We start from the raw sequence: 25,357 nt of genomic DNA on the forward strand, positions 1-25,357 counted from the left end.
GTAGAATGGGTGAACGTCAAGGTAAATATTCTAAGTTTGGAGGCACAATTAAACAAATGTCAACACATTTTTAACAAAAAGTCTGTATAAAATACAATAAAAATCATTGATCAAGTAAAATCGAAGATAAAACAATGATATGTAACTTTCATCTCAGAACAGTTCTAAGATGTCATAGGCAGTCTGTGGCCTTTCAACACCCCCGACCCATTACAACCCCCCCCCCCCCCCCCCTCCCCTCATCCCCCCCATCCTCATCCCACCCCCAGTCCCAAGCCAAGCCACTCCCTTTGTGTGCAGTAGTGGACTGAAAGAAGACAACATAATCACAGTTGCATTTTTTAACAGGAATGCTCATCGTCCAGAGATCGAATGCAACATGCGGACGCTCAAAGGTTATTATATTGTCTCTGTTTTGCAGTGATTTTGTTTCTTAGGATTGACTTTCTTCGGCAAATGTCCCGAAACTGTCATGACATATTCGGCAATTTTCACAGTTGAAGGTCGTCCTTGACAGCACCAGAACTCACCAAAAGTAAATAAATAAATAGAAAACAGTTCGGCACCTCTGGCGAAATTACTGCAAAGTCTTCCCCGATTTGAATTTTTTTCCCCCACTGCAGACGCCAACAAAATCTCGGATTTTGTCATCCAAAATAGCATAGTAGAGGCGAAGAATCAATCCACTGGCTGCTTTTGGATCTTAAAAGACTTTGCTCACTTGCCAGTGAAGCTCATTCACACTTGTAAATGATACCAAACTGCTTTGTTCTTGTGATATTTAAACAAGGACCATGGCTCACGGTGTCTCTATTAACACTGACTACATAATTCACTTGCTTTTTGCGATAGAAGGGGCTGCGGGAGACTGGTTAAGTCAAACTGTGATTTTCTTTCTTCATAGCAGACGCCAGTAGGACAGGTTCAAAGTCTTCGAATGGCTCGTTTCAGTCACAGTAAAGATGAGTTCAAGCTGCATTGTTAACGTAAGCAAGTTTCCTTCATGGTTTATGAAAGCGTTTCACCGAGATTGAAAAATAGATCTTCGCGGTCCTTAGTCAACCAGATGCATCCCACCAAAGTTTGTGTATAATTCTTTACAGATACCGTGGCAACTGCAAGATTCCTGGGAGACTGGACCTAATATCCAGATTTAGCTCTGTGCGAGTGGCTTCGTCGTCAAACTGAATAAATCTCAAAATGTTCACTCTTATTGTAGTATGTGACGTCACTTCCTAGGGGCTATGCTTGGGGTAGGCCTATGCTGGTGATTGTCGAGCTCAAAAAGTCTGTTCACTTTGCAGTCTTGCACTATTACCATAGAGGTGTCCACATTTCCTAAGTTCTGCGCAGCTTCAAACAACAGTGTTCAACTTGTTTCCTCCTAAGACTTAAACACTGAAGATGCGAATAGTCTAATGTATGGCAGTTGGCTTTCTCGCGAGGATCCCACACTGTTCATGAATGGACCAGAGTATGTGAACCTCAGTCTGCAAGAGTTATCACATAAAATAAAAGAATACAACGCCATGTATTAAAATCGTGTTTAAGATTTTAGGCATTGGACCTTCTCTTCCAAAAATGTAGTACTGTAGCTCCGAACTCAAAAAGAAGACCCACCTTGAAAAAAATTCAATAACAAATAAAAATTCAATAACAAATAAAAATTGCAATGTGACAAATGGCGCTATGCAGATGTTCTGTCACTTTAGCACGTTTTGTGAGGAAACGGATGGAACTAAACTGATGTTCCAGACCCGAAGCGGTCAGAGTGCAGCTGAAGACTTTGCAGCCATGCATACTGTGGTACTGTAAAACGAGAGTAAATGCTTCCACTTTAAAATCTGGAACGCAGAAGAAGCAGCAGATGAAGATGTTTAATAGGCGTTGCAGCCACAGCTCTATGTGACTGTGGCGATGACGATCACCCCCCCCCCCCCCCCAGCACATTCTACAAGAGCGCCCTCACCATGCCCCCTGCGCGACCTGACCTGGCCAGAGAGGACAACCCCCGACACAAAACTTTGGGGAACTGTGGAAGACCTGCGCCGAACCTGCGAGTTCATACAATCAGCAGGCCTAAGATTATAAGGACACAACCGTCGAACGCTGAAGAAGAAGAAGAAGAAGAAGAAGAAGAAGAAGAAGAAGAAGAAGAAGAAGAAGAAGAAGAAGAAGAAGAAGAAGAAGATGATGATGTTTGAGGACAAAGAGAATGTCGGATGACCAAGTCAGGTGCACAGTGGAAAACGTCTCCTTTGAGGTCTTCGCTAGCTGTGTAAGTATTGGTGCCGCATGCTTTGGAGGCTGAATGGATTTCATTGCTTTCCGCCCTTCTATTGTCCATATACTGAGATCAAGGGCAGCGTTGGCACAACATGGCAGTGAACACATGGTGATGTTCCACACTATCGTCAACTCTGCAAAAGAAAAAGAGAAACAAAATATACAACAGTTCCAATATAGTTTTGTGTGTGTTATGTTCAGAATACATCTGAGTCAATACATCAAAGAAAGGCAGAAAGGCACTAACACACACACACACACACACACACACACACACACACACACCCCCCCCCTTGTGGCTAGATGTTATCTTTGAGTTCCGGTTTCATGTCGTGCAACCTTCGACCTTGACCTTGGGCGACGGTTACCGTCACGTGCAACTGTTTTTCTCTTTAGATACTTTTGAAGAAATATGAGATGAAGTCAATACTTTATTGTTAGGTGGTTTTTATTTCCATATAGAACGGCAAAAACGGTTGTTTCTGTAAAGGCTAACGAAAAGTCTTTAGTCTTAGATTTTCACGAAAAATCTGGAATTAAATTTGTTTTTCTTCTTCTTTTTTCTTTTTGATTTTAAATGTTCATTGTTGTATACAGTCCAAAGGATTGATGTTATGTACGGAAGGACTCAGATATAGGACTACAAGAGGAAACCGGGTAAATAAAAGAGAGAAGGAATATAGACTAAGACGGACTCTGTGAAAGAAAACCAAATGGGAGAAAACTCTAATCTAGTGCGGGGTGGAGGGGTAGGGCCGAGAAGACGGGGGGTGGGGCGGACCGTGCTTACACGTGTGCACCAAATCCGGTGACACATAAAACCTTCAAAAAGGACACGACACCGACTCTAAACCGAATCTCGGTTGCAAACCCATTACCTCACAGATAATGATTTCCATTTCTCCGCGTCTAATCACAGACACAGGTGCGCCTCTCAGTGTCTCCTCACTGCAACAAGCTATGCACGTGACACTCGACACTCTTCGTTTCACGCTACACTGCACAACGACTTCTACAGTTTCAGGGAGATACGGGCCGAGACGACCTCACGCGTGTCCAGGGCTGTCGATGGATCCGCCTTGAAACAATAGTTGCAACTTTGTGTCCTTACCTGACTGCAACGTGAGACGGTTTCGTTCGATCGCGAGAAAGGCCAAAGTTATTATAGGCTTCATAAAGCGACGTGCTCGGCCTTGGTGTGCGCGTGCGTGTGTGGGGTTGCCGGGGGGCGGGGGGGGGGGGGGGGGGTGGAAGCAAACCTGTAGGTTGGGGCCTCTGCCTTTCCATGTGTCAAGTAACCAAGCTTATGTATGTAGCTACATAGTCGATGTTCTTTTTCTCTCTGCCACCTCTTTTTACTTTTACCGCCAACCAAGACTCGTATAGGGAGTTTCCTCTTTTTTTCCCCATCTACGACCGTCTCCATCTGGACGTCAAAGACCATGAGAAATCTCCTTTATATTATTTAGGCGTCGCAGTTTCTGCGAAAAATCCTTCTCCTTGGAAGAAACGCACACAATCACACTATACTACAGAGGCGTTGTTCCCTTTGACTACTTCAACGCCTCTCAATGTAGACGTCAGAGACCATAAAACACCTCCTCTATATCAAATGTCGCAGTTTCTGCAAAATATCGGTGTTTATTTTACGCTAACCCCCTCATTATATATCCACTCTCCTCCCCATATACCTTTCCTAAAGGCTTGAGCATTTTTTCCTGATCCACCGTGACCATCATCCATAATTATGAAGGCTTCGTGGAATTCCACCCGCATCCCCCCCCCCCCTCCTTTCCCTTAACCTCAACATGTATCATCCACCCTCCTCCCTCCTACCTTTCCTAAAGGCTTGAGCATTTTTTCCTGATCCACCGTGACCAACATCCACGTGTAGCCTTCCCGGAATTCGACCTTCTTGACTTGATACTCCAGAGAGTTCAGACCATCAACTGCCTGTCGTTTTTTCCACTGATTCAGCATTTGAAACCTGCACAGATACAATACAATTCAATGCAACTCAATGCAATACAATGCAACTCAATGCAGTGCAATGCATCACAATGCAATAAAAATGGAATGCAGTACAATGCATTTCGATTCAATGCAAGGCCGCACTGCATGCCGTTTTTTCCACTCATTCAACATTTTGAACCAGCAAAGATACAATTACAATACAAAGCAATGCAATGCAATGCCATGCAATGCATCACAATGCAATAAAAATGGAATGCAGTACAATGCATATCGATTCAATGCAAGGCCGCACTGCATGCCGTTTTTTCCCACTCATTCAACATTTTGAACCAGCAAAGATACAATTACAATGCAATTCAATGTAATACGATGCAATTGAATGCAATACAATGCAATTCAATGCAATATACGATGCAACTCAATGCATTTGAATTCAATACAAGGCCGTACTGCCAGCTGTTTCTTTCACTGATTCAACATTTGGAACCTGCACAGATGCAATTACAGTAAACGGTACAATGCAATTCAGTACAATGCAATATAACTCAATGCAGTTCAATGCAATGCAGTACAGTGCATTTCGACTGAATACAAGGCCGTACTGCCTGCCGTTTCTTTCACGGATTCAACATTTGGAAACTGAAAAAATACAATGCAATGCAATTCAATGCAACTCATTGCAATTCTATGCAATTCAATGCAATGCAGTACAATGCATTTCGATTGAATTCAAGGCCGTACTGCCTGCCCTTTCTTTCACTGATTCAACATTTGGAAACTGCAAAAATACAATGTAATGGCAATGCAATTCAATGCAACTCATTGCAACTCAATGCAACTCTATGAAATTCAATGCAATGCAGTACAATGCATTTCGATTCAATACAAGGCCGTACTGTCTGCCCTTTCTTGCACCGATTCAACATTTGGAACCTACAAAGATGACAATGTAATGTAACTAAATACAATGCGATGCAACTCAACCAGTTGCAATTCAACGCAATGCAGTGCAATGCATTTGACTGCAATACAAGACCGCATTATAACTTGTTTCTATAGTTCCAAGTGACTATGCTTTGCGGTTATTCGTTGTCCTATGTTTACTGAATATAATATGTTTACACACATGCAATACAATACAACACAATACAATACAATGCAATAGAAAACAATAAATACAATACAATACAATACAATACAATGCATGTACAACAAAATACAGTACACTGCAGTACAATACTGTAATACAATACCACAACACACTGCAATACAATACAATATAATACAACACAACACAACACAACACAACACAACAGGATATACAGGAACGCAATGCGACATCACATTCTATTAAGGCAAAGTTCAGGAATGCAAATGATAAGAGAGAAAGTGAGAAAATCACACTCCACAGTTTCCAAAAGTAGAAACAGAACAAAGGACTTATTCCTCAACACGCGTGTTCGCGGATTACATTAAGCAACGTGCTGTGCTTCGTAATTTGTGTGGACAGTATTGTGGCAGTTCGAATGCAAATTGTCTGGCGTTTACACTGGGCACGAAATAATCCAGGAAAACAGTGATGTGCGTTCCCCCGCGGGTTCGGGGGAAGAATTTACCCGATGCTCCCCAGCATGTCGTAAGAGGCGACTAACGGATTCTGTTTCTCCGTTTACCCTTGTTAAGTGTTTCTTGTATAGAATATAGTCCATTTTTGTAAAGATTTTAGTCAAGCAGTATGTAAGAAATGTTTTAAAGTACTTTGTACTGGAAACTTGCATTCTCCCAGTAAGGTAATACATTGTACTACGTTGCAAGCCCCTGGAGCAAATTTTTCATTAGTGCTTTTGTAAACAAGAAACAATTGACAAGTGGCTCTATCCCATCTCCCCCCCCCCTTTCCCCGTCGCGATATAACCTTCGTGGTTGAAAACGACGTTAAACACCAAATAAAGAAAGAAAGAAAGTGATGTGCGTACAGAGACGCGGGTGTTTTTTATGGCAATCCGAATGGTGCAAAAGTCCCTTTTAGCTCTTGATGTCTAAATAACACATTATTTAGCTAAATAACGCGTTATTTAGCTAAACAATGCTTTATTTAGCTATATCATGCATTATTTAGCTAAATAATGCATTGTTTAAATTAAACAATGCATTATTTACAGATACAGAAAAAAGAGAGCCCAGAGCACTAAATAATGCATTGTTTAGCATAAATAAGAGATTGTGTTTGTAAATAACTCATTATTTATAAATAATTACGCGTTTTCTCTAAACAATATATTATATGTAAATAAAGTGTTATTTAAATAAATAAAATATTATTTAGATAAATAAAATATTATTTATCTAAATAAAATATTATTTAGATAAATAAAATATTATATGTAAATAAAATATTATTTATCTAAATAAAATATTATTTAGATAAATAATTTATTATTTAGATAAATAATTTATTATTTAGATAAATAATTTATTATTTAGATAAATAATTTATTATTTACTGTTTTTGCCTTGAAATAGTATTATTACACTAAATAATGCTTTATATAGCTATATAATAGGTTTCCGCTATATAATTCATGATTTGGTAAATAATACATTATATACCGTAAATAAAATATTATATACCGTAAACAATTCATTGTTTAGCGCATCGCGAAGCCGTTTTTTCTCTTGTTGTTTTTTTCCACGTGTTTCCGTGGATCCACGAGAGCTCTGTTGATTCTCAAACTGACCAATCAGACAACTAGCATCTGTACACTAATTAAAGTCCCATTGTTGAGTGTGACGAAAACTCGTGGTGACGATTTTAAAACATGTTGGGTCACGCATGGTCCAATCTTACATGGTCCAATCTTACATGGTCCAACCTTACATGGTCCAACCTTACATGGTCCAATCTTACATGGTCCCATCTTACATGGTCCAACCTTACATGGTTCAACCTTACATGGTCCAATCTTACATGGTCCAATCTTGCATGGTCCAATCTTACATGGTCCAACCTTGCATGGTCCAACCTTGCATGGTCCAATCTTACATGGTCCAATCTTACATGGTCCAACCTTACATGGTCCAACCTTACATGGTCCAACCTTACATGGTCCAACCTTACATGGTCCAATCTTACATGGTCCAATCTTGCATGGTCCAATCTTACATGGTCCAACCTTGCATGGTCCAACCTTGCATGGTCCAATCTTACATGGTCCAATCTTACATGGTCCAACCTTACATGGTCCAACCTTACATGGTCCAACCTTACATGGTCCAATCTTACATGGTCCAACCTTACATGGTCCAATCTTACATGGTCCAATCTTACATGGTCCAACCTTACATGGTCCAACCTTACATGGTCCAACCTTACATGGTCCAATCTTACATGGTCCAACCTTACATGGTCCAACCTTACATGGTCCAATCTTGCATGGTCCAATCTTGCATGGTCCAACCTTACATGGTCCAATCTTACATGGTCCAACCTTACATGGTCCAACCTTACATGGTCCAATCTTACATGGTCCAATCTTACATGGTCCAACCTTACATGGTTCAACCTTACATGGTCCAATCTTACATGGTCCAATCTTGCATGGTCCAATCTTACATGGTCCAACCTTGCATGGTCCAACCTTGCATGGTCCAATCTTACATGGTCCAACCTTACATGGTCCAACCTTGCATGGTCCAACCTTACATGGTCCAACCTTACATGGTCCAACCTTACATGGTCCAACCTTACATGGTCCAATCTTACATGGTCCAATCTTGCATGGTCCAATCTTACATGGTCCAACCTTACATGGTCCAATCTTACATGGTCCAATCTTGCATGGTCCAATCTTACATGGTCCAACCTTGCATGGTCCAACCTTGCATGGTCCAATCTTACATGGTCCAATCTTACATGGTCCAACCTTACATGGTCCAACCTTACAAGGTCCAACCTTACATGGTCCAATCTTACATGGTCCAACCTTACATGGTCCAACCTTGCATGGTCCAATCTTACATGGTCCAATCTTACATGGTCCAACCTTACATGGTCCAACCTTACATGGTCCAACCTTACATGGTCCAATCTTACATGGTCCAACCTTACATGGTCCAACCTTACATGGTCCAATCTTACATGGTCCAATCTTGCATGGTCCAATCTTGCATGGTCCAATCTTACATGGTCCAACCTTGCATGGTCCAACCTTACATGGTCCAACCTTACATGGTCCAATCTTACATGGTCCAACCTTGCATGGTCCAACCTTACATGGTCCAACCTTACATGGTCCAACCTTACATGGTCCAATCTTACATGGTCCAACCTTACATGGTCCAACCTTACATGGTCCAATCTTACATGGTCCAACCTTACATGGTCCAACCTTACATACATGGTTCAACCTTACATGGTCCAATCTTACATGGTCCAATCTTGCATGGTCCAATCTTACATGGTCCAACCTTGCATGGTCCAATCTTACATGGTCCAACCTTACATGGTCCAATCTTGCATGGTCCAACCTTACATGGTCCAATCTTACATGGTCCAACCTTACATGGTCCAATCTTACATGGTCCATATATATTATTGGACCATGTAAGATTGGACCATGTAAGGTTGGACCATGTAAGGTTGGACCATGTAAGGTTGGACCATGTAAGATTGGACCATGCAAGATTGGACCATGCAAGGTTGGACCATGTAAGGTTGGACCATGTAAGATTGGACCATGTAAGGTTGGACCATGTAAGGTTGGACCATGTAAGGTTGGACCATGTAAGGTTGGACCATGTAAGATTGGACCATGCAAGGTTGGACCATGCAAGGTTGGACCATGTAAGATTGGACCATGCAAGATTGGACCATGTAAGATTGGACCATGTAAGGTTGAACCATGTAAGGTTGGACCATGTAAGGTTGGACCATGTAAGGTTGGACCATGTAAGGTTGGACCATGTAAGGTTGGACCATGCAAGATTGGACCATGCAAGATTGGACCATGTAAGATTGGACCATGTAAGGTTGGACCATGTAAGGTTGGACCATGTAAGATTGGACCATGTAAGGTTGGACCATGTAAGGTTGGACCATGTAAGGTTGGACCATGTAAGATTGGACCATGTAAGATTGGACCATGCAAGATCGGACCATGTAAGATTGGACCATGTAAGGTTGAACCATGTAAGGTTGGACCATGTAAGATGGGACCATGTAAGATTGGACCATGTAAGGTTGGACCATGTAAGGTTGGACCATGTAAGATTGGACCATGTAAGGTTGGACCATGTAAGGTTGGACCATGTAAGGTTGGACCATGTAAGATTGGACCATGTAAGATTGGACCATGCGTGACCCAACATGTTTTAAAATCGTCACCACGAGTTTTCGTCACACTCAACAATGGGACTTTAATTAGTGTACAGATGCTAGTTGTCTGATTGGTCAGTTTGAGAATCAACAGAGCTCTCGTGGATCCACGGAAACACGTGGAAAAAAACAACAAGAGAAAAAACGGCTTCGCGATGCGCTAAACAATGAATTGTTTACGGTATATAATATTTTATTTACGGTATATAATGTATTATTTACCAAATCATGAATTATATAGCGGAAACCTATTATATAGCTATATAAAGCATTATTTAGTGTAATAATACTATTTCAAGGCAAAAACAGTAAATAATAAATTATTTATCTAAATAATAAATTATTTATCTAAATAATAAATTATTTATCTAAATAATAAATTATTTATCTAAATAATAAATTATTTATCTAAATAATATTTTATTTAGATAAATAATATTTTATTTAGATAAATAATATTTTATTTACATATAATATTTTATTTATCTAAATAATATTTTATTTAGATAAATAATATTTTATTTATCTAAATAATATTTTATTTATTTAAATAACACTTTATTTACATATAATATATTGTTTAGAGAAAACGCGTAATTATTTATAAATAATGAGTTATTTACAAACACAATCTCTTATTTATGCTAAACAATGCATTATTTAGTGCTCTGGGCTCTCTTTTTTCTGTATCTGTAAATAATGCATTGTTTAATTTAAACAATGCATTATTTAGCTAAATAATGCATGATATAGCTAAATAAAGCATTGTTTAGCTAAATAACGCGTTATTTAGCTAAATAATGTGTTATTTAGACATCAAGAGCTAAAAGGGACTTTTGCACCATTCGGATTGCCATAGTTTTTAGAAAAAAAATGGTATCTATACTCGACGAATAAGTGAGAGAAAAATAAAAGAGGGAAGGAAACAATGAAAGAATTCGGGAATTTGTCAACTGCTAGATCTACGATTACTCTGCGTACCCCTCCTTCATGCTCTCATTCAATCACATATGACATAGTGGTTCACATTTATTAATAACAATAACAATAATAACAGCACTTTATTGTCCATTAAAATATTACATAAAAATGGAAATTTTTCTTCGGCACACCCTGCCTGCCTGTAAACGATTATAACAACAATTGTATAGGACGACACACATAAAACATAAAACATAAAAGGGATACAATCAAATATGATATTGCACTATGTAAATTTACCCTCTCATATCACAGGAGTTGGGTTTCACAGCCGAGTAATCACATTACAAATATTTACCACACACCTTCACATGTACACATTGTTTGTTTTTTCCCAGCCGACCAGCCTCTACGTGATGCGAGAAGAATTTAAAATGGTGACTGCAGAAGGCAGGAATGACTTTTTAAACTGGTTTTTGCGTGCCAAAGGGACCTTATAACGTTTACCTGAAGGGAGAATTTCGAAACAGGGGTTGAGAGGATGGATCGGATCACGGACAATTTTGAGAGCTTTCCGCTTAATGGCAGCTTCGTAGAGACTGGTCAGCTGTCGTTGGGGTTGCCCAGCAAGCTTGCTAGCCGTCGCAACAATGCGGTGGAGTTTAGCTTTGTTTTTAACATTTGTGGTACCATACCATGTCACAATGTTAAAAGTCAGTATGCTTTTAATTAATTTGTAGTCATTTTTGTATTGTTTTATTTTAGATTTACTAATTTCTTATTTATATGATGAATTGATTTATGCTATGCTCTTGACGGGTTTTTGCTATTTGTGGAACATAAATTGATTAAACAGATCGACCGCGCGCGCGTGTTTAACCCGAACAGCCTTATTTCAAAATGCAAATCGAAAAAACTCATCGGGCGGAAATGTGTGTCAACCCGTGCAGCTCAATTACTATGCACATAATTTTACAGACCTGACCACACTTTTTTCAGCAAACCTCGGAGGAATTCAACACACACTCACACACACACACATACGCACACACGCACGCACGCACACACACACACACACACACATACACACACACACACACATACACACACACACACACACGCACGCACGCACGCACGCACACACATACACACACACGTACGCACGCAAACACACACACACACAAACACACACACAAAAACACACACAAACACACACACACACACGCACACACACACATACACACACGCACACATACACACGCACGCACGCACGCACACACACACACACACACGCACGCACGCACGCACGCACGCGCACGCACGCACGCACGCACACACACACACACACACACACACGCACACACACACACACACACACACACACCCATCTGTTAAACGCTAGAAAGGGCTAACTTTATATCGCAAATCGACTAACATTTAACGAGGTGGAATGCTTGTCAATTCCAGCAACCGACTCACGTAATTTATGCGGACCTTGCCTAATGTAACATGAACCAAAACTACACGTTCTTGTGAAACTCGTGAATTATAGGGATTGCGAGGAGAACGAACTAATACCGAACACGGAAACGTGTCAATGTTCATGTAATTTGTTCTTGTTTGAAACTGCGGCGCGTGCCGTTGTAACACTCTGTCTGAAGATACAAGTTCAACCCCTTGGGGACTGTTCTAAGGGGGTCACAACACTAAGGTGTACCATTTACACCCGGGCATTCTGAGATGAGAAAAATGTCGTTATGTTTGTATCGGTTTGGTACTTGGTATTCCTTCGAGACGCAACCTCTTTAGATGTAATTTATACGGACCTTGCCTAATTTAACATGATCTCAACAAAACTACACGTCCTTGTGAAACTCATAGAATATGGAGGTTGCGAGGAGAACGAACTAATACCGAACACGGAACCGTGTCAATGTTCATGTAACTTTTTTTCTGGTTTGAAACCGCCGTTGTAACACTCTGTCTGAAGATACAAGCTCAACCCCTTGGGGACTGTTCTATGGGGGTCACAACACTAAGGTGTACCATTTACACCCGGGCATTCTGAGATGAGAACAAACTAATACTGAACACAGAACAGTGTCAATGTTCATGTATTTTTTTTCTTGTTTGAAACTGCCGTTGTAACACTCCGTTTAAAGATTCAAGTTCACCCCCTTGGGGACTGTTCTACGGGGGTCACAACAGGTGTACCTTTTACACCGCCGGCATTCTGAGATGAGAAAAATGTGGCTATTTTTGTCTCGGTTGGTACTTGGTATTCTGGTGGTTGATGTCATTTGGAGAGAGGGTGAAGGGGCAGGACGAGACACGGAAAGGACAATAAGGTCTGGGTGGCCGAGTGGTAACGCACTTGCGCTCGGAAGCGAGAGGTTGCGTGTTCGACCCTGGGTCAGGCCGCAATTTTCTCCCCCCTTTCCTAACCTAGGTGGTGGGTTCAAGTGCTAGTCTTTCGGATGAGACGAAAAACCGAGGTCCCTTCGTGTACACTACATTGGGGTGTGCACGTTAAAGATCCCACGATTGACAAAAGGGTCTTTCCTGGCAAAATTGTATAGGCATAGATAAAAATGTCCACCAAATACCCGTTTGACTTGGAATAAAGGCCGTGAAAGGTGAATGCTCGCCTAATAGGCTACTGAGCTTTACTGGCCGATGTGAATGCGTTATATATTGTGTGTAAAAAATGTCTGTTTGTCTGTCTGTCTGTAAAAAAATTCCATTTCAAACGGCAGAAATTAATATGTAAGCGCCTAGGGCTATATCTAGATTAGGCGCATAAAAATGATCACAATAATAATAATAATAATAATAAGGAAAGACGAAATAGAGCAGAACACGATTTATAGACAAAACTTGAAAGAAACAAATATTCCCAGAGAGAGAGAGAGAGAGAGAGAGAGAGAGAGAGAGAGAGAGAGAGAGAGAGAGAGAGAGAGAGAGAGAGAGAGAGACGAGACGAGACGAGACGAGACGAGACGAGACGAGACTAAAGACAAAGACAAATTCTGTATTAACGAGGGAAATGGCATATAATAATATAATAATAAGCAAGCAGGTGCTTTTCTTACAGAGAGAGAAGGCGGGAGCAAGTCGGAGAGAGCATGTACACAGTCTGCAAGCCAACCAGCCAGCCAGCCAGACTCACAGCCAGCTTCTTTATTTACCTTTTAGGGTTGGGTTCATTTTTCTTGTCGCGGGAATGCTTGATCATTTTGTAGCGAGCCACATCCATGCTGTAGCGTGTCACTTTCAGTCCGCCGCCGCGCACCCTGTGACGTCATACACACAATTATGTCATTATACGAACGCTGAGGAATAAAATTGGAAAACCACACCGTAAGAACAGCAGACACACCAGAAGAGTGGATGGGAGGGGAGGGGGTCACAGATAAAGAAACGAAGATTTCGTTGTTGGATGAATTAATTTTCTACAGACACTCGTGTCAATATTTATATATATTTATAAAACATCAGATATTGTGAAAGAAACAATTGAAAGTCAGCGGAGACTTTCTTCCGAGATTTGTAAAAATCTCTTAGCAGAGAAAGATAGAGACAAAAAGTATCCCTTCACAGACAGCCTATTCACAGACCCTCCTCAAGGGGACCGAGATTTTCAGAGCAAAGTCCCTTTGTGGGGGACGTATCACAAGGAAACCTAGTCCTGAGGAGGACCATTGTTTTGGTACCTAGCCCAGACACGTGTTTCGACACTGTGTCTCATCAGTGGTTAGGTGGTACTGATGGCGAGAGGTGTCAACCCATGGTATCCAACTAAGAAGCAAACCACTCTCTGAATGGTAGCTTCTGTTGGCATGGGAGACTACCCTCATCTGACAACCCCAAGGGGATATCTGTGAGGGGAAACACTTTGATTTAAGGCCAAAGTATGGAATTGATATTTATTAAGAAAGAATTTAGAAATTTAGAAAAGTTTTAACCAAACAATTAGGTTAAAACAAGGGAAATTTGAAAAAGCCTAAAGGGAGGTAACTGTACCAGCCTGCAGATCCAGAAATGGATACGCGAACAAGTTAGATCTAATTTTGAAAAGGTTAAACAGGAAAAGCGGTCAACTTTTCACTGCTGTTCAACACAGGACTTGGTAAAGAAGAAGTTTCCTGCAAGACTTGTTCAATTGGATCGCTTTAAGGCGATGCAACTTTCACGGTGACCACATTATAAAAAATCAGAAATTGTGAAAGAAACAATTGAAAGTCAGCAGAGACTTTCTTCCGAGATTTGTTAAAATCTCTGAGCAGAGAAAGAGAGAGAAAAAAAGTATCCCTTCACAGACAGCCTATTGGGAGCATCAGACCCTCCTCAAGATATATATATATATAAAATATCAGAAGTTGTGAAAGAAACAATTGAAAGTCAGAAGAGACTTTCTTCTGAGATTTGTTAAAATCTCTTAGCAGAGCAAAAGAGAGAGGAAACCAAAAAATGTGTCCCTTCACAGACAGCCCTATGGGGGAAATCAGACCCTCCTCGGACGGGACCGAGTTATAATATGCAAAATGGATTCCTCCAAAATTCCAACTCTGCGCAGGATGAAGTCAGCATGTTGATTATATGTGTGTGTCCAAGTGGAGAAGAGGTCCTATCCAATCTAACAGCCCGGGCGGATCTGGGAAACTGTTTCCACGGGAAAGATTGTACCATTGTTTGTTTGTTTGTTTGTTTGTTTGCTTAACGCCCAGTCCACCACGAAGGGTGATATCAGGGCGGTGCTGCTTTGACAGTTAACGTGCGCCACACACAAGACAGAAGTCGCAGCACAGGCTTCATGTCTCACCCAGTCACATTATTCTGACACCGGACCAACCAGTCCTAGCACTAACCCCATAATGCCAGACGCCAGGCGGGCGAATTTGCGATTCCTAAACGCCCCACTGAACGACTAACGTCACAGCCGCTTCGGCCTTTTCCGGAGGAACACCGCGTGCCACTTCGATCGCGTTGCACTTGCAGTCATTCGGCGATGCCACCTTGATTATCAGTTAATACAGTTATTATTCAGGCAATATGAAAGAAATTAGTTTTTTCTTTTGCTACACTTACACATAGTTTTATGAAGATCAATTTCAGACTCGGCAAAAGAATGGTTGTATCATGAGCGACTGTCACAAGCGAGAGGTGCGGTTCGGTCAGTAGGTCAGCCACTGTCGAACTGTTCGGTGCGAAGCACGGTTTTGTTTCTGGTAACTATATTGATTTCTTCAAGTTCGCTTTGCGCTGCAGTTTAATGTGTGTGCTTGTTATTGGCTAAAACGGTGAGCCCACGTCGTTTAGTTTGCAGACCGTGCACATGTGAGCTTTGTGTAATCGCGTTTTCATCCTAACATACCACCGTGCTAAACCGCTTTGGGGGAAATGGTTTAAAAAACCCTAAAAAAAACTAAAACGGAATGCATCAGGGTTGAAAAGATTGAAGGGTGGAGTTAAGGACACAAAATAGATGACAAAAATAAAGCAAACAAGAAAAAACAAGAAATTCCTCCGAGGTAGGAAAAACACCCCCGTTGGTCAAAGGGAAATAACCATTCTCACTGCCACCAACTGAGAAGGTTATTTCCCTTTGACCATTAATATGTCCCTCTATAAGTCCTTGTAGAATCTTAATCCACCAATAACTCCCTAACCGTGTGTTTGACTGGTCCCAATTTTTGTAAGGACCGTCTCAGGAATGTATAGAACCTGTTCACCAAGTTTGGTGACGACCGGTCCGTTCATTCTTGAGATCTATATGCGAACACAAACAAACAAACACATTACATAATTATGACGAGCTTACCTGAGTAAGTGAAGTCTAATTGTGGTTTTATCGACCACAATGTAGAGAGGAAAGGGATTACGTGAGATAGAACGCGGGAATACGTCACTGTTTAACGACGTGTAAATGGTGCAGAAAAAAGAGAAAGAGAGAGGAAAGGGATAGGGAGGGAAAACGGTTATCAGTATAACTCTGAAGACAACTTAGGGCGAGGCACGTAATCCCTTTCCTCTCTACATTGTGGTCGATAAAACCACAATTAGACTTCACTTACTCAGGTAAGCTCGTCATAATTATGTAATTTTATCTCCCACAATTCCGAGAGGAATGGGTCACGTGAGACTTTAAAGTCTGCAACATTTACACCCTAGCACTGTCGATGAATTGAAATACATATAAACCTACCCCAATTCTTCATGACAGAACAGCCTGTCCAAAACTCCTCCCACTGTCCACTGGTTTCTTGTAAAAAGTTGTGAAGGTGTTAGCCCGACGCCAACCAACAGTCTTCAGAATGGTTGCCAGTGGAATTTTACTTGCAGCTTTACTAGATGCAGCGGAACGAGTTGAATGCGGCGTAAATATTGTCATGTCAATACCCGCTTTTTGTAATCCAATCTTTGTCCATCGACGGATAGTATCTCTCGACACCGCTTTGTGAGGGGCTGTCCAACTGATAAAGAGTCTCGTTTCTGTTCCTCTAAATGCACGAGTTCTTTTGACATATTGTTTCAAATAATGTACAACACAAATTGCCAAATCAGACGGAAAAGCACAAAATACCACTTCATTCTGATGTTTGTTTGGGCCAGAAGTTTTGAGCAAATCCCCAAACCTACATCGTACATCTTCCTTTGTCCAACTCATGTTACGCAAGTCCATCAACCAAATCGCCTGTCCCCTTTGACTAGAGACCAACAAGCACAACAGCACAGTGTTAAGCGTCAATTGCGCCAGCGATAAAAATTTTGCCGGTGACCATTCTTTTTTAAAAAATTTAGCACTAGATTAGCGTCCCAGGTCACACAAGTACGGGGCAAAGCTGGCCGTCTGTTGAAAGCTCCTTTCAAAAACTTCTTCACCAGTGGATGACAACCCACTGAACAATTATCCTGAATGGACAATGCGGAAACAGCGCTTCGTGCCATGTTCAAAGTGTTGTATCCTTTGCCTTCTTGGAACAGTTTCGTTAAAAACCTTATCAACTCATGTGGAGAGGCACAAAAGGGATCTCTATCCCGTTCAAGGCAATGCTGAAGCCAGCGTTTGAAATATGACTCGTAGTTACGCTTCGTACCCTCTCTCCAGGCTGACATGATAATGTCTGTTGCTTCATCCTGAATTCCCTGTTTCTGGAGGGCTGTCCGGACAAGGAACATGCTACTAGTTTCATCTTCTTCAGTAGTGGATGGTGCTCCCCTGTCAGTGGATGACTGAGTAAGTTTTCTTTTCGGGGCAACATGACCGGCAGTTCTACTAGTAGACGCAACAGTTTCGTGAACCACACTTGCGTTGTCCATAATGGCACCACCAGCACACACTCCGCCTCTAAGACTTCTATCCTTTGGAGCACTCTTGGAATGAGACTGAAAGGCGGAAAACAGAACGCCTTGAACAATGACCAGTCTAAGGAAAATGCATCAATGGCAACTCATGCATCTGGGTCAGGTTTCCATGAAACATACTTTCTTAACTGTGCGTTAACACGAGAAGCAAATAAGTCTACATCACAGAGACCAAACCGATTGATGACTTCTGCAAACACTTGTGTGTCCAAATGCCATTCAATGTTGTGTCTATCTACACGGGATTCTGCATCTGCCTCTATATTTAGGCAACCCGGTAAGTGTGTTGCTGTTACACAATTACTATGTGATAAGCACCACAACCAAATGTCTCTGGCAATGTCGTTGCACAAAACTTTTGTGCTGCCCATGTTATTAATACAAGCAACAGTGGTGCTATTGTCTGTAAGTAACTGAATGTAAGAGTGACATAATCCCCTGCAAAGGGATTTCAAGGCAAAATAAGCTGCTTTAAGTTCCAAACAGTTAATATGTTCAAAAGCTTCTTCCTTGGTCCACATTCCCCCTGTGGTGCTACCCTGACACTCCGCCCCCCACCCTATTTTCGAAGCATCTGATTTTACTATTACAGTAGGTATGCCTCTGCTAACAGGGGAAGGATATTGCTTTACATTATCAATCCACCAGAGAAGGTCTGAACGAACTTGTTCTGAAACCACAAGTTCTGCATCAAAGTCACCTTTCCTAACAGCAAGGGCTTCATTTTTTGCGATCTCTAATCGTTTAAAAAAGAGAGGTGCAACCCAAACACCCGGTTGGGCAGCCACTAAATATCCGATAACTTCAGCCAACTGCCTAATTGTACATTTCTTTCTTCCAGCCAAATCAGCGCACTTAGTACGAATTTTATCAACTGTCCGGGGGGTCAGAGAAACTAACATGTTCTGAGAATCAAGCTGAAACCCTAAAAACTCAATGCATTGAGTAGGTGTAAATACTGACTTCACAGGATGCACAGTAAAGCCCAAACGATCCAACAAAGCACATGTATCTAACACTGCTGCCTGGCATTCTTCAAAAGTGTCTCCTTGCAAAAGGGTATAATCAATGTATATCAGAAGGGTATGGCCAGATAAACGTAAGTGGGCCAATACAGGCTTTAGTAGTTTCGTGAAAATGCGGGGAGAATCACGATATCCCTGTGGAAGAGCCAGGAACTCAAAAGTTTTGCCATAAAACTGAAATCTGAAATATTTTCTGAACTTGTGAGCGATGCGTATGGAGAAATATGCATCTTTTAGATCAACTGAGGCAAAAAAGCAATCTTTTTTCATTAATGACACTGCGTTTTTTAATGTATCCATCTTGAAGTGAATCTTTTCAATTGTCTGATTCAAATTTTTTAGGTTTAAAATCACCCTTTGACTACCATCTTTTTTCTGACGCAAGAAAATACTGGATAAAAGTTGATCTGGCCGTTGATCCACCTCTTGAACAATCTGTTTCTCCACTAGCTTCGCTACCTCATTAGCCACTAGCTCATCATCGGAAGAAGAAAATCTAATTTCTTTCCTGTCTGGAATGTGTTCACCAGTGATCATAAATTCAATTTCAATTCCTGCGACTTGCTGAAGGATCCATCTATCAGAGGTTAACTGTCTCCAACTATTCAAATGATCAGCAACTTTTCCACTATGAAAGTTCTCAGGAGTATTCACAAATTTTGAACTGACCTGTTCCCTAAAAATAGAAACCGCTGGCGCACAAATATCAGATTCTAATCCCGTTTTGTTTTCTTGGAGGGAATCCCGCTCTGTTGGGAGTGGAACTTGGGAGAGAATTTGTGTCCTGTCTGTCGGTTGGAGACACCTCTTCTCTGCTGGTACTGTTGTCTCTGCTGAAACTGTTGTCGAGGTCGCCCTTGGAAGAACTGACGACCTCTGGTGGCGTTTTTTGAAAGGGGCTGTGACAGTGTGGATGATAATTTCCTGTTCTTCACTGCATCGTCGACCCTTTTCGCTAGATCCTCCCCAAACAAAAACTCGTTAGACGTCAGTTTGAAATTTAGCTGCGCATTGCATAAGGCCCTGCAGTCTTGGCTAAGTGTCGGCCTGAGTGCTTCGCGCCGCACTTGTGACAGGTCCTTGTGTGAAGCCATAAGAAGTCGAGCCGCATCGGCCAGTTTGCTAAAGCTGTCACGCTCACTCAACTTCCGACTTGCTGGTTTTTCTTTGAGCGATAATTTTCAGCGTACAACCTACTTGTTCCTGAACAAAGGACAGGTTCGAGTCTCTTTTCTTTGCGAACTTGTCTAACAGTTTGCCATCTAATTCACAATTGAGAGTCGGCGTTCGAAGCGACGTGACATTTTTGGGCCGCGGATAGTTCTGAAGAGTGTCTCGCACACGTGCCCGATCTGATGGAAGAAGAAGTCCTTCCTCAAAACGATCTGCCAGAGATGGATGAATCCCCTCGCCAACTGTATCCACTACTATGCCTGCGTCAAAATCATTGTCCGAAGCAACATCCGTGTCTTCAGCGGAATCAAACTCATTTTCGAACTGCTCATGAGCAAATCTAACCGAAGCACCGTCTTCTCCATCCGCTTGCGACTCTTGCGCCGAACTGCTTTCGGTTCCATGCGACTCGGTTCCACGCGATGTTGAAGCAACAGGCGTCGCATTAAGCTTACCAACTTTCTCCAAATCAGATAGTCTGCCAGACAAGGCAGTCATTGTCTCCAAAATTTTTTCCATTTTCAGAGTAACTTCACAATCACGTGGGCCAGACGAGCTCTTCTCTATTGAAAGAGACTTATCAACTCCCGTCTTTTCTGACGGTATCACTTCAGAAGGTTGTGCTTTCGCCGGTTTCTTGCCGGTTTTCTTCCCGCCAGCAGCACATTCACCACCTCCCGAGTCCGCCATATTCCGAACAAAAACCACACGAAAAAGTTATATTGATTCCTGCGGACGAGCAAGCGCACCCGTTACAGTATGAAAACAATTTAAAATCCACTGCAAAGATTTTCAAATCTTCAATGGACTAGTGCCCAGCCTTAGCACAGCGGACCTTCTGTGGCCCATAGTTCGCCTCAGGCGATAGTAATTGCTGTAATCGAGACAGCTGCTGAAAAAACAAAGAGGCTGCTTCAGCAAATCGTGACTGACTATGTCAGCAAATCGTGACTGACTGTGTCAGCAAACGTGTACTTCATTTCCGTAGCCAAAATAATATGTCATCCTACCAAAACAAGTCACAATTCCGACTGACCTTAGGTCACACGTGCAAAAACAAGTAACGATCCCAACTGACCCAAATATAGTAGGTCACACCTGCAAAAACAATGAACGCGCCGACTGACGCCTAACATTTCCATGTGTTAGCTTCGACGAATAAAATTCATACGCGAAACAACAAGTTCCCGGTTCAAAAAACCAACAAACACCGAAAACTCCAAACTGTTTCCTTACCTTGCAAGTTGACACAATGATAAACAATCAAAATAGTCAATACACTTCAACTAACCTACAACTAAAACTTGTACAGAGAAAGGTTAGAGGAAAATGAAAGCAAAGCAAGAGAGACAGTGCACCAACACGTCTTCACAGGACGGAAACCATTCGTTCAGTGTCGTATTCCCGCGTTCTATCTCACGTGACCCATTCCTCTCGGAATTGTGGGAGATAAAACACATGGAGCGAATCCTAATCTTAATCTTAATCCACCAATAACTCCCTAACCGTGTGTTTGACTGGTCCCAATTTTTGTAAGGACCGTCTCAGGAATGTATAGAACCTGTTCACCAAGTTTGGTGACGATCGGTCCGTTCATTCTTGAGATCTATATGCGAACACAAACAAACAAACACATGGAGCGAATCCTATACACACCCCTATACCGGGGGTGTAAAAAACTGTAACCAGGAAGGGAGTCGAACCCGAGTCAGCTGACCTTCAAGCTGGAGCACAAACCACTAGGCTACGACAGCAACTGACAGACAGGGCTACAAAAGTGAAGGCATTTCAGGGTTACTTCGTCGTATGTGGCGTTTCTCGCGCATGAAGGTTGTGTTACCAACTCTACGGCTAAGAAAGGTTGCATTTGAAGTTGAATGTCCACTAAAATATCAAAGGGAACACCATTTCTGAACAACACAACGGTTTGCGCTCGCCTCTCGCAGTCGTTCAGGTGAAACCAAATCGGCTTGCCTGATACAGCAGATATTTGAACACTTCCACGTCACACTGAAACACTGAGCTACAGTTTAGTAACGTGATATGTTTTCAATTGTTCGTTCACTTATATTGCTTTCAGATTTAACACACACCAAGATGAATGAAACAGTGGCACGGTTTTCGTTGCGAAAATGTGCAATGGCAGTGCTACGCGATCGAAGTGTGTATTATGTACACGCGGTGTTCCTCCGGAAAAGACCGAAGCGACATGTGACGTCAGTCGTTCAGTGGGGCGTTTAGGAATCGCAAATTCGCGGCCGGGGTTCGAACCCACGACCTCCCGCTCACTGGGCGGACGCCTTACCACTAGGCCACCGTGTTGCGGTAGTGTACCATTAAGGGCATGCGTTTTAAAAGAGCAGCATATGACTCTATACATTTCCCACACCAAAACTGTCTTCCACTCTCTTACCCGTACTCAAAATGGTCAGCTTACTCGTTCCCCTATACCCCGGCTTCAATAAAATAGGGGAAAGGCTCCTAATATGGACCGGCTCCTAATATGGATCACCTCCTGTTCTGACAAACTAACGGCGCTAGAGCGCTCAAAACAATTTCATTTGCTGTATTCACCCTCTCTGGATAACTTGCACATGTCAAAACAGTTGCAGATACACAAACCTCAAAACCGTTAGGCTTTTTCTCTTTTTTTTCTCACTTTTGGCAGCGTTCACTCTAAATTTGCCGCCTAAAACGGACTCGTTTTTTGTCCACAGCCAAAGCTTTTATCACACAAAAATTGCTATATACATGACAGCTCAGACCGTATTTGTTACATTTAAGCAATTTTGACCCCGATTTTCTACTGCAAACAAAAAATAATAGCAAAATCTGGTCCATATTGGGCGCCCAGGCTCCTAATATGGTCCATTTGTGAATTTTTCTGTATTTAATTTTTGCTGAATGTCTATCAGAGCTATTGCGCTCTAATTAGGCCCAACGGTTAACCTAAGAGAGAAGGACTACCAAACACAAAATGAAACTTCTTCGCAAGAATTAAACAAGCTAGTTATCGGCATGAAACAAAAAGTGGTCCATATTAGGAGCCCTTCCCCTACATACTCCCCCCCCACTCCTTACACACATACGCACATACCCCCACCCCCCTCCCCCCACATACATACACACCCTTACCTTCCAGCAAGATCATCATCCTCCCCTCCCCACCCGAAATAGACGTTGGAGTAACCGTTGATCTTGTAGAAGTGTTCACGTTTGAGGGCAGTCACTCCACCGAAGATTCCCGTGTAGGGTAATCTGCACACACAGAGTTTATCAGCTAACTTGTTAATAATGTGCACAGTGAATAATATCAAATTCAATACATGGGTTGGATTTGGGAAAGCGATATTCTTTGGCGATGCTGGGAAAAAAATCTTAGTCCCCCACAGCTTTTCAAACGATGTAATACAGAGAGAGAGAGAGAGAGAGAGAGAGAGAGAGAGAGAGAGAGAGAGAGAGAGAGAGAGAGAGAGAGAGAGAGAGAGAGAGAGAGAGAGAGAGAGAGAGAGATAAAGAGAGAGAGAGAGAGATAGAGAGAGAAAGAGAGAGAGAGAAAAAGAGAGAGAGAAAGAGAGAGAGAGAAAGAGAGAGAGAGAGAGTGAGAGAGAGAAAGAGAGAGAGAGAAAAGAGAGAGAGAGAAAGAGAGAGAGAGATAGAAAGAGAGAGAGAGAGAGAGAGAGAGAGAGAGAGAGAGAGAGAGAGAAAGAGAGAGGGAGACATTGACAATGACAATGACAATTCTTTATTTTACGAGGGTAACAGAATAAGCATTGGTATACTTTGCATCTGGCCCTCGCCCTAAAGAGGGACTAAATCTACTATAATAACTACTACTACATACATACATAATTAGTGAAACAATATAAGTGTATGTACATAAGCGCATTATATGAAACATTGTAGTTTATAAAATTAATGTTCACGACAAGGTGCAAAGCAAAAATTTGCAAGTCAATTAGAGTCAGAATATTATGCAATAGTAAGGGAAAGTCGCCAATCCCGGAACAGTCGGCCAACTTGGAACACCTCAATATGCGATCAACGGGGAACAATTCATGAACAATTGTTTTGCAGAAATGTCTAGTGACATTCCTTGATATTATTCCAGCAAAAATAATGACTACTGCAGCAAAAACAAAAAACAAAAAGATACGTTTTTTAAACTTTTCTTCCTTCTTCTTCTTATTTCTACCGTCTACAATTCGTATTATTACTCTTTATCTATATACGTTCACGTAAAATGTTGATTGCTCTGATAAACCTTCATAGATTTGCAATAACTTGAACGGAAAAAAAGATTTGAAACGTCAAGTGTATCCAACAGAAAAACGCGAAATCCATGCAGGTGCCATGCGGCAATGATGGAACACACAAGAGAGGCAAACATGGAACAGTGTTCCAGCTTTGCCGCATTTTGTTCCATCTTACCCTCATCAAACAATAAACAGAACACTGCTGTTTTATTCACGTATTCAATTCTCTTTTCGGTTTTGTTGTGTTTTTCCTTTCTATAAGTTTTATTGAATAATTGATGGATTTGTTTGACGGTATTATGAGACCCGAACGGCGGTGGTTACCAGAAGAAATGGGCTGCGCTTTGTCGGCAGTGAAAAACGGAGATATGGGTTTGCATTGCGCATCAAGAGCATATGGTGTTACTGTCACAACTCTTAAAAGTCATTTATAAAGTTCACAGGAAGACCTTTTACATTAACACCAGAGATAGAACAAGAACTAATCAATAGCATTCTTGAAGCTGAAATAAATTTGCCAACGTCACCCCCATCGTTGTTTTGTACACTGTACATGGAGATTCTGGTCATTATGATTGCTTGGTGTCAGCAGCAAATGTAAGCTTACCTGCTGCTGATGTCCTGCAACGCACAACCACAAGCTCGTCAAAGAGATCATCACGAAAAAACAATCTTCTCCTTACAAGCAAAAGCTAGAGCGAGATTTCACTTGCAAAAAGGCGTGCAGGTCAACAGAAAAGAGGAAAGATTGAAGCTACAAAATCTTCTGCTCAGAGAAACAAGAGTGGAATATCTTCTGATCAGAGGGAAAAAAGAACATTCTCAATGATGCGTTCTATCCCGGGGGAAAGCACTTGGTACTGCTTCATGTGTGGCACCAACTCCCCTGAGAACATGATACAATCAATCAATCAATATGAGGCTTATATTGCGCGTATTCCGTGGGTACAGTTCTAAGCGCAGGGATTTAAAAAAAAAAATTT

The 25,357-nt window shown here is 41.7% G+C and overlaps 1 protein-coding gene across 3 annotated transcripts in view; it reads right to left on the reverse strand.

Moving 5' to 3' along the window:
• Nucleotides 1-1,942: 1,942 nt before the first annotated feature.
• The window catches only part of LOC138962849 (beta-1,4-N-acetylgalactosaminyltransferase bre-4-like), a 97,696-nt gene continuing 74,281 nt past the window's right edge, over nt 1,943-25,357 (reverse strand). For all 3 annotated transcript variants that reach the window (XM_070334815.1, XM_070334814.1, XM_070334813.1), the window contains exons 5-8: nt 23,254-23,376; nt 13,744-13,848; nt 4,123-4,273; nt 1,943-2,420 (exon numbers count right to left, since the gene is read on the reverse strand). In XM_070334815.1, the coding sequence (XP_070190916.1) occupies nt 2,415-2,420; nt 4,123-4,273; nt 13,744-13,848; nt 23,254-23,376 (385 nt within the window). In that variant the 3' untranslated portion in view covers nt 1,943-2,414. The remainder of the gene's footprint in view (nt 2,421-4,122; nt 4,274-13,743; nt 13,849-23,253; nt 23,377-25,357) is intronic.

This window comes from Littorina saxatilis, linkage group LG3, assembly GCF_037325665.1.
Source record: "Littorina saxatilis isolate snail1 linkage group LG3, US_GU_Lsax_2.0, whole genome shotgun sequence".
NCBI classification, from domain to species: domain Eukaryota; kingdom Metazoa; phylum Mollusca; class Gastropoda; order Littorinimorpha; family Littorinidae; genus Littorina; species Littorina saxatilis.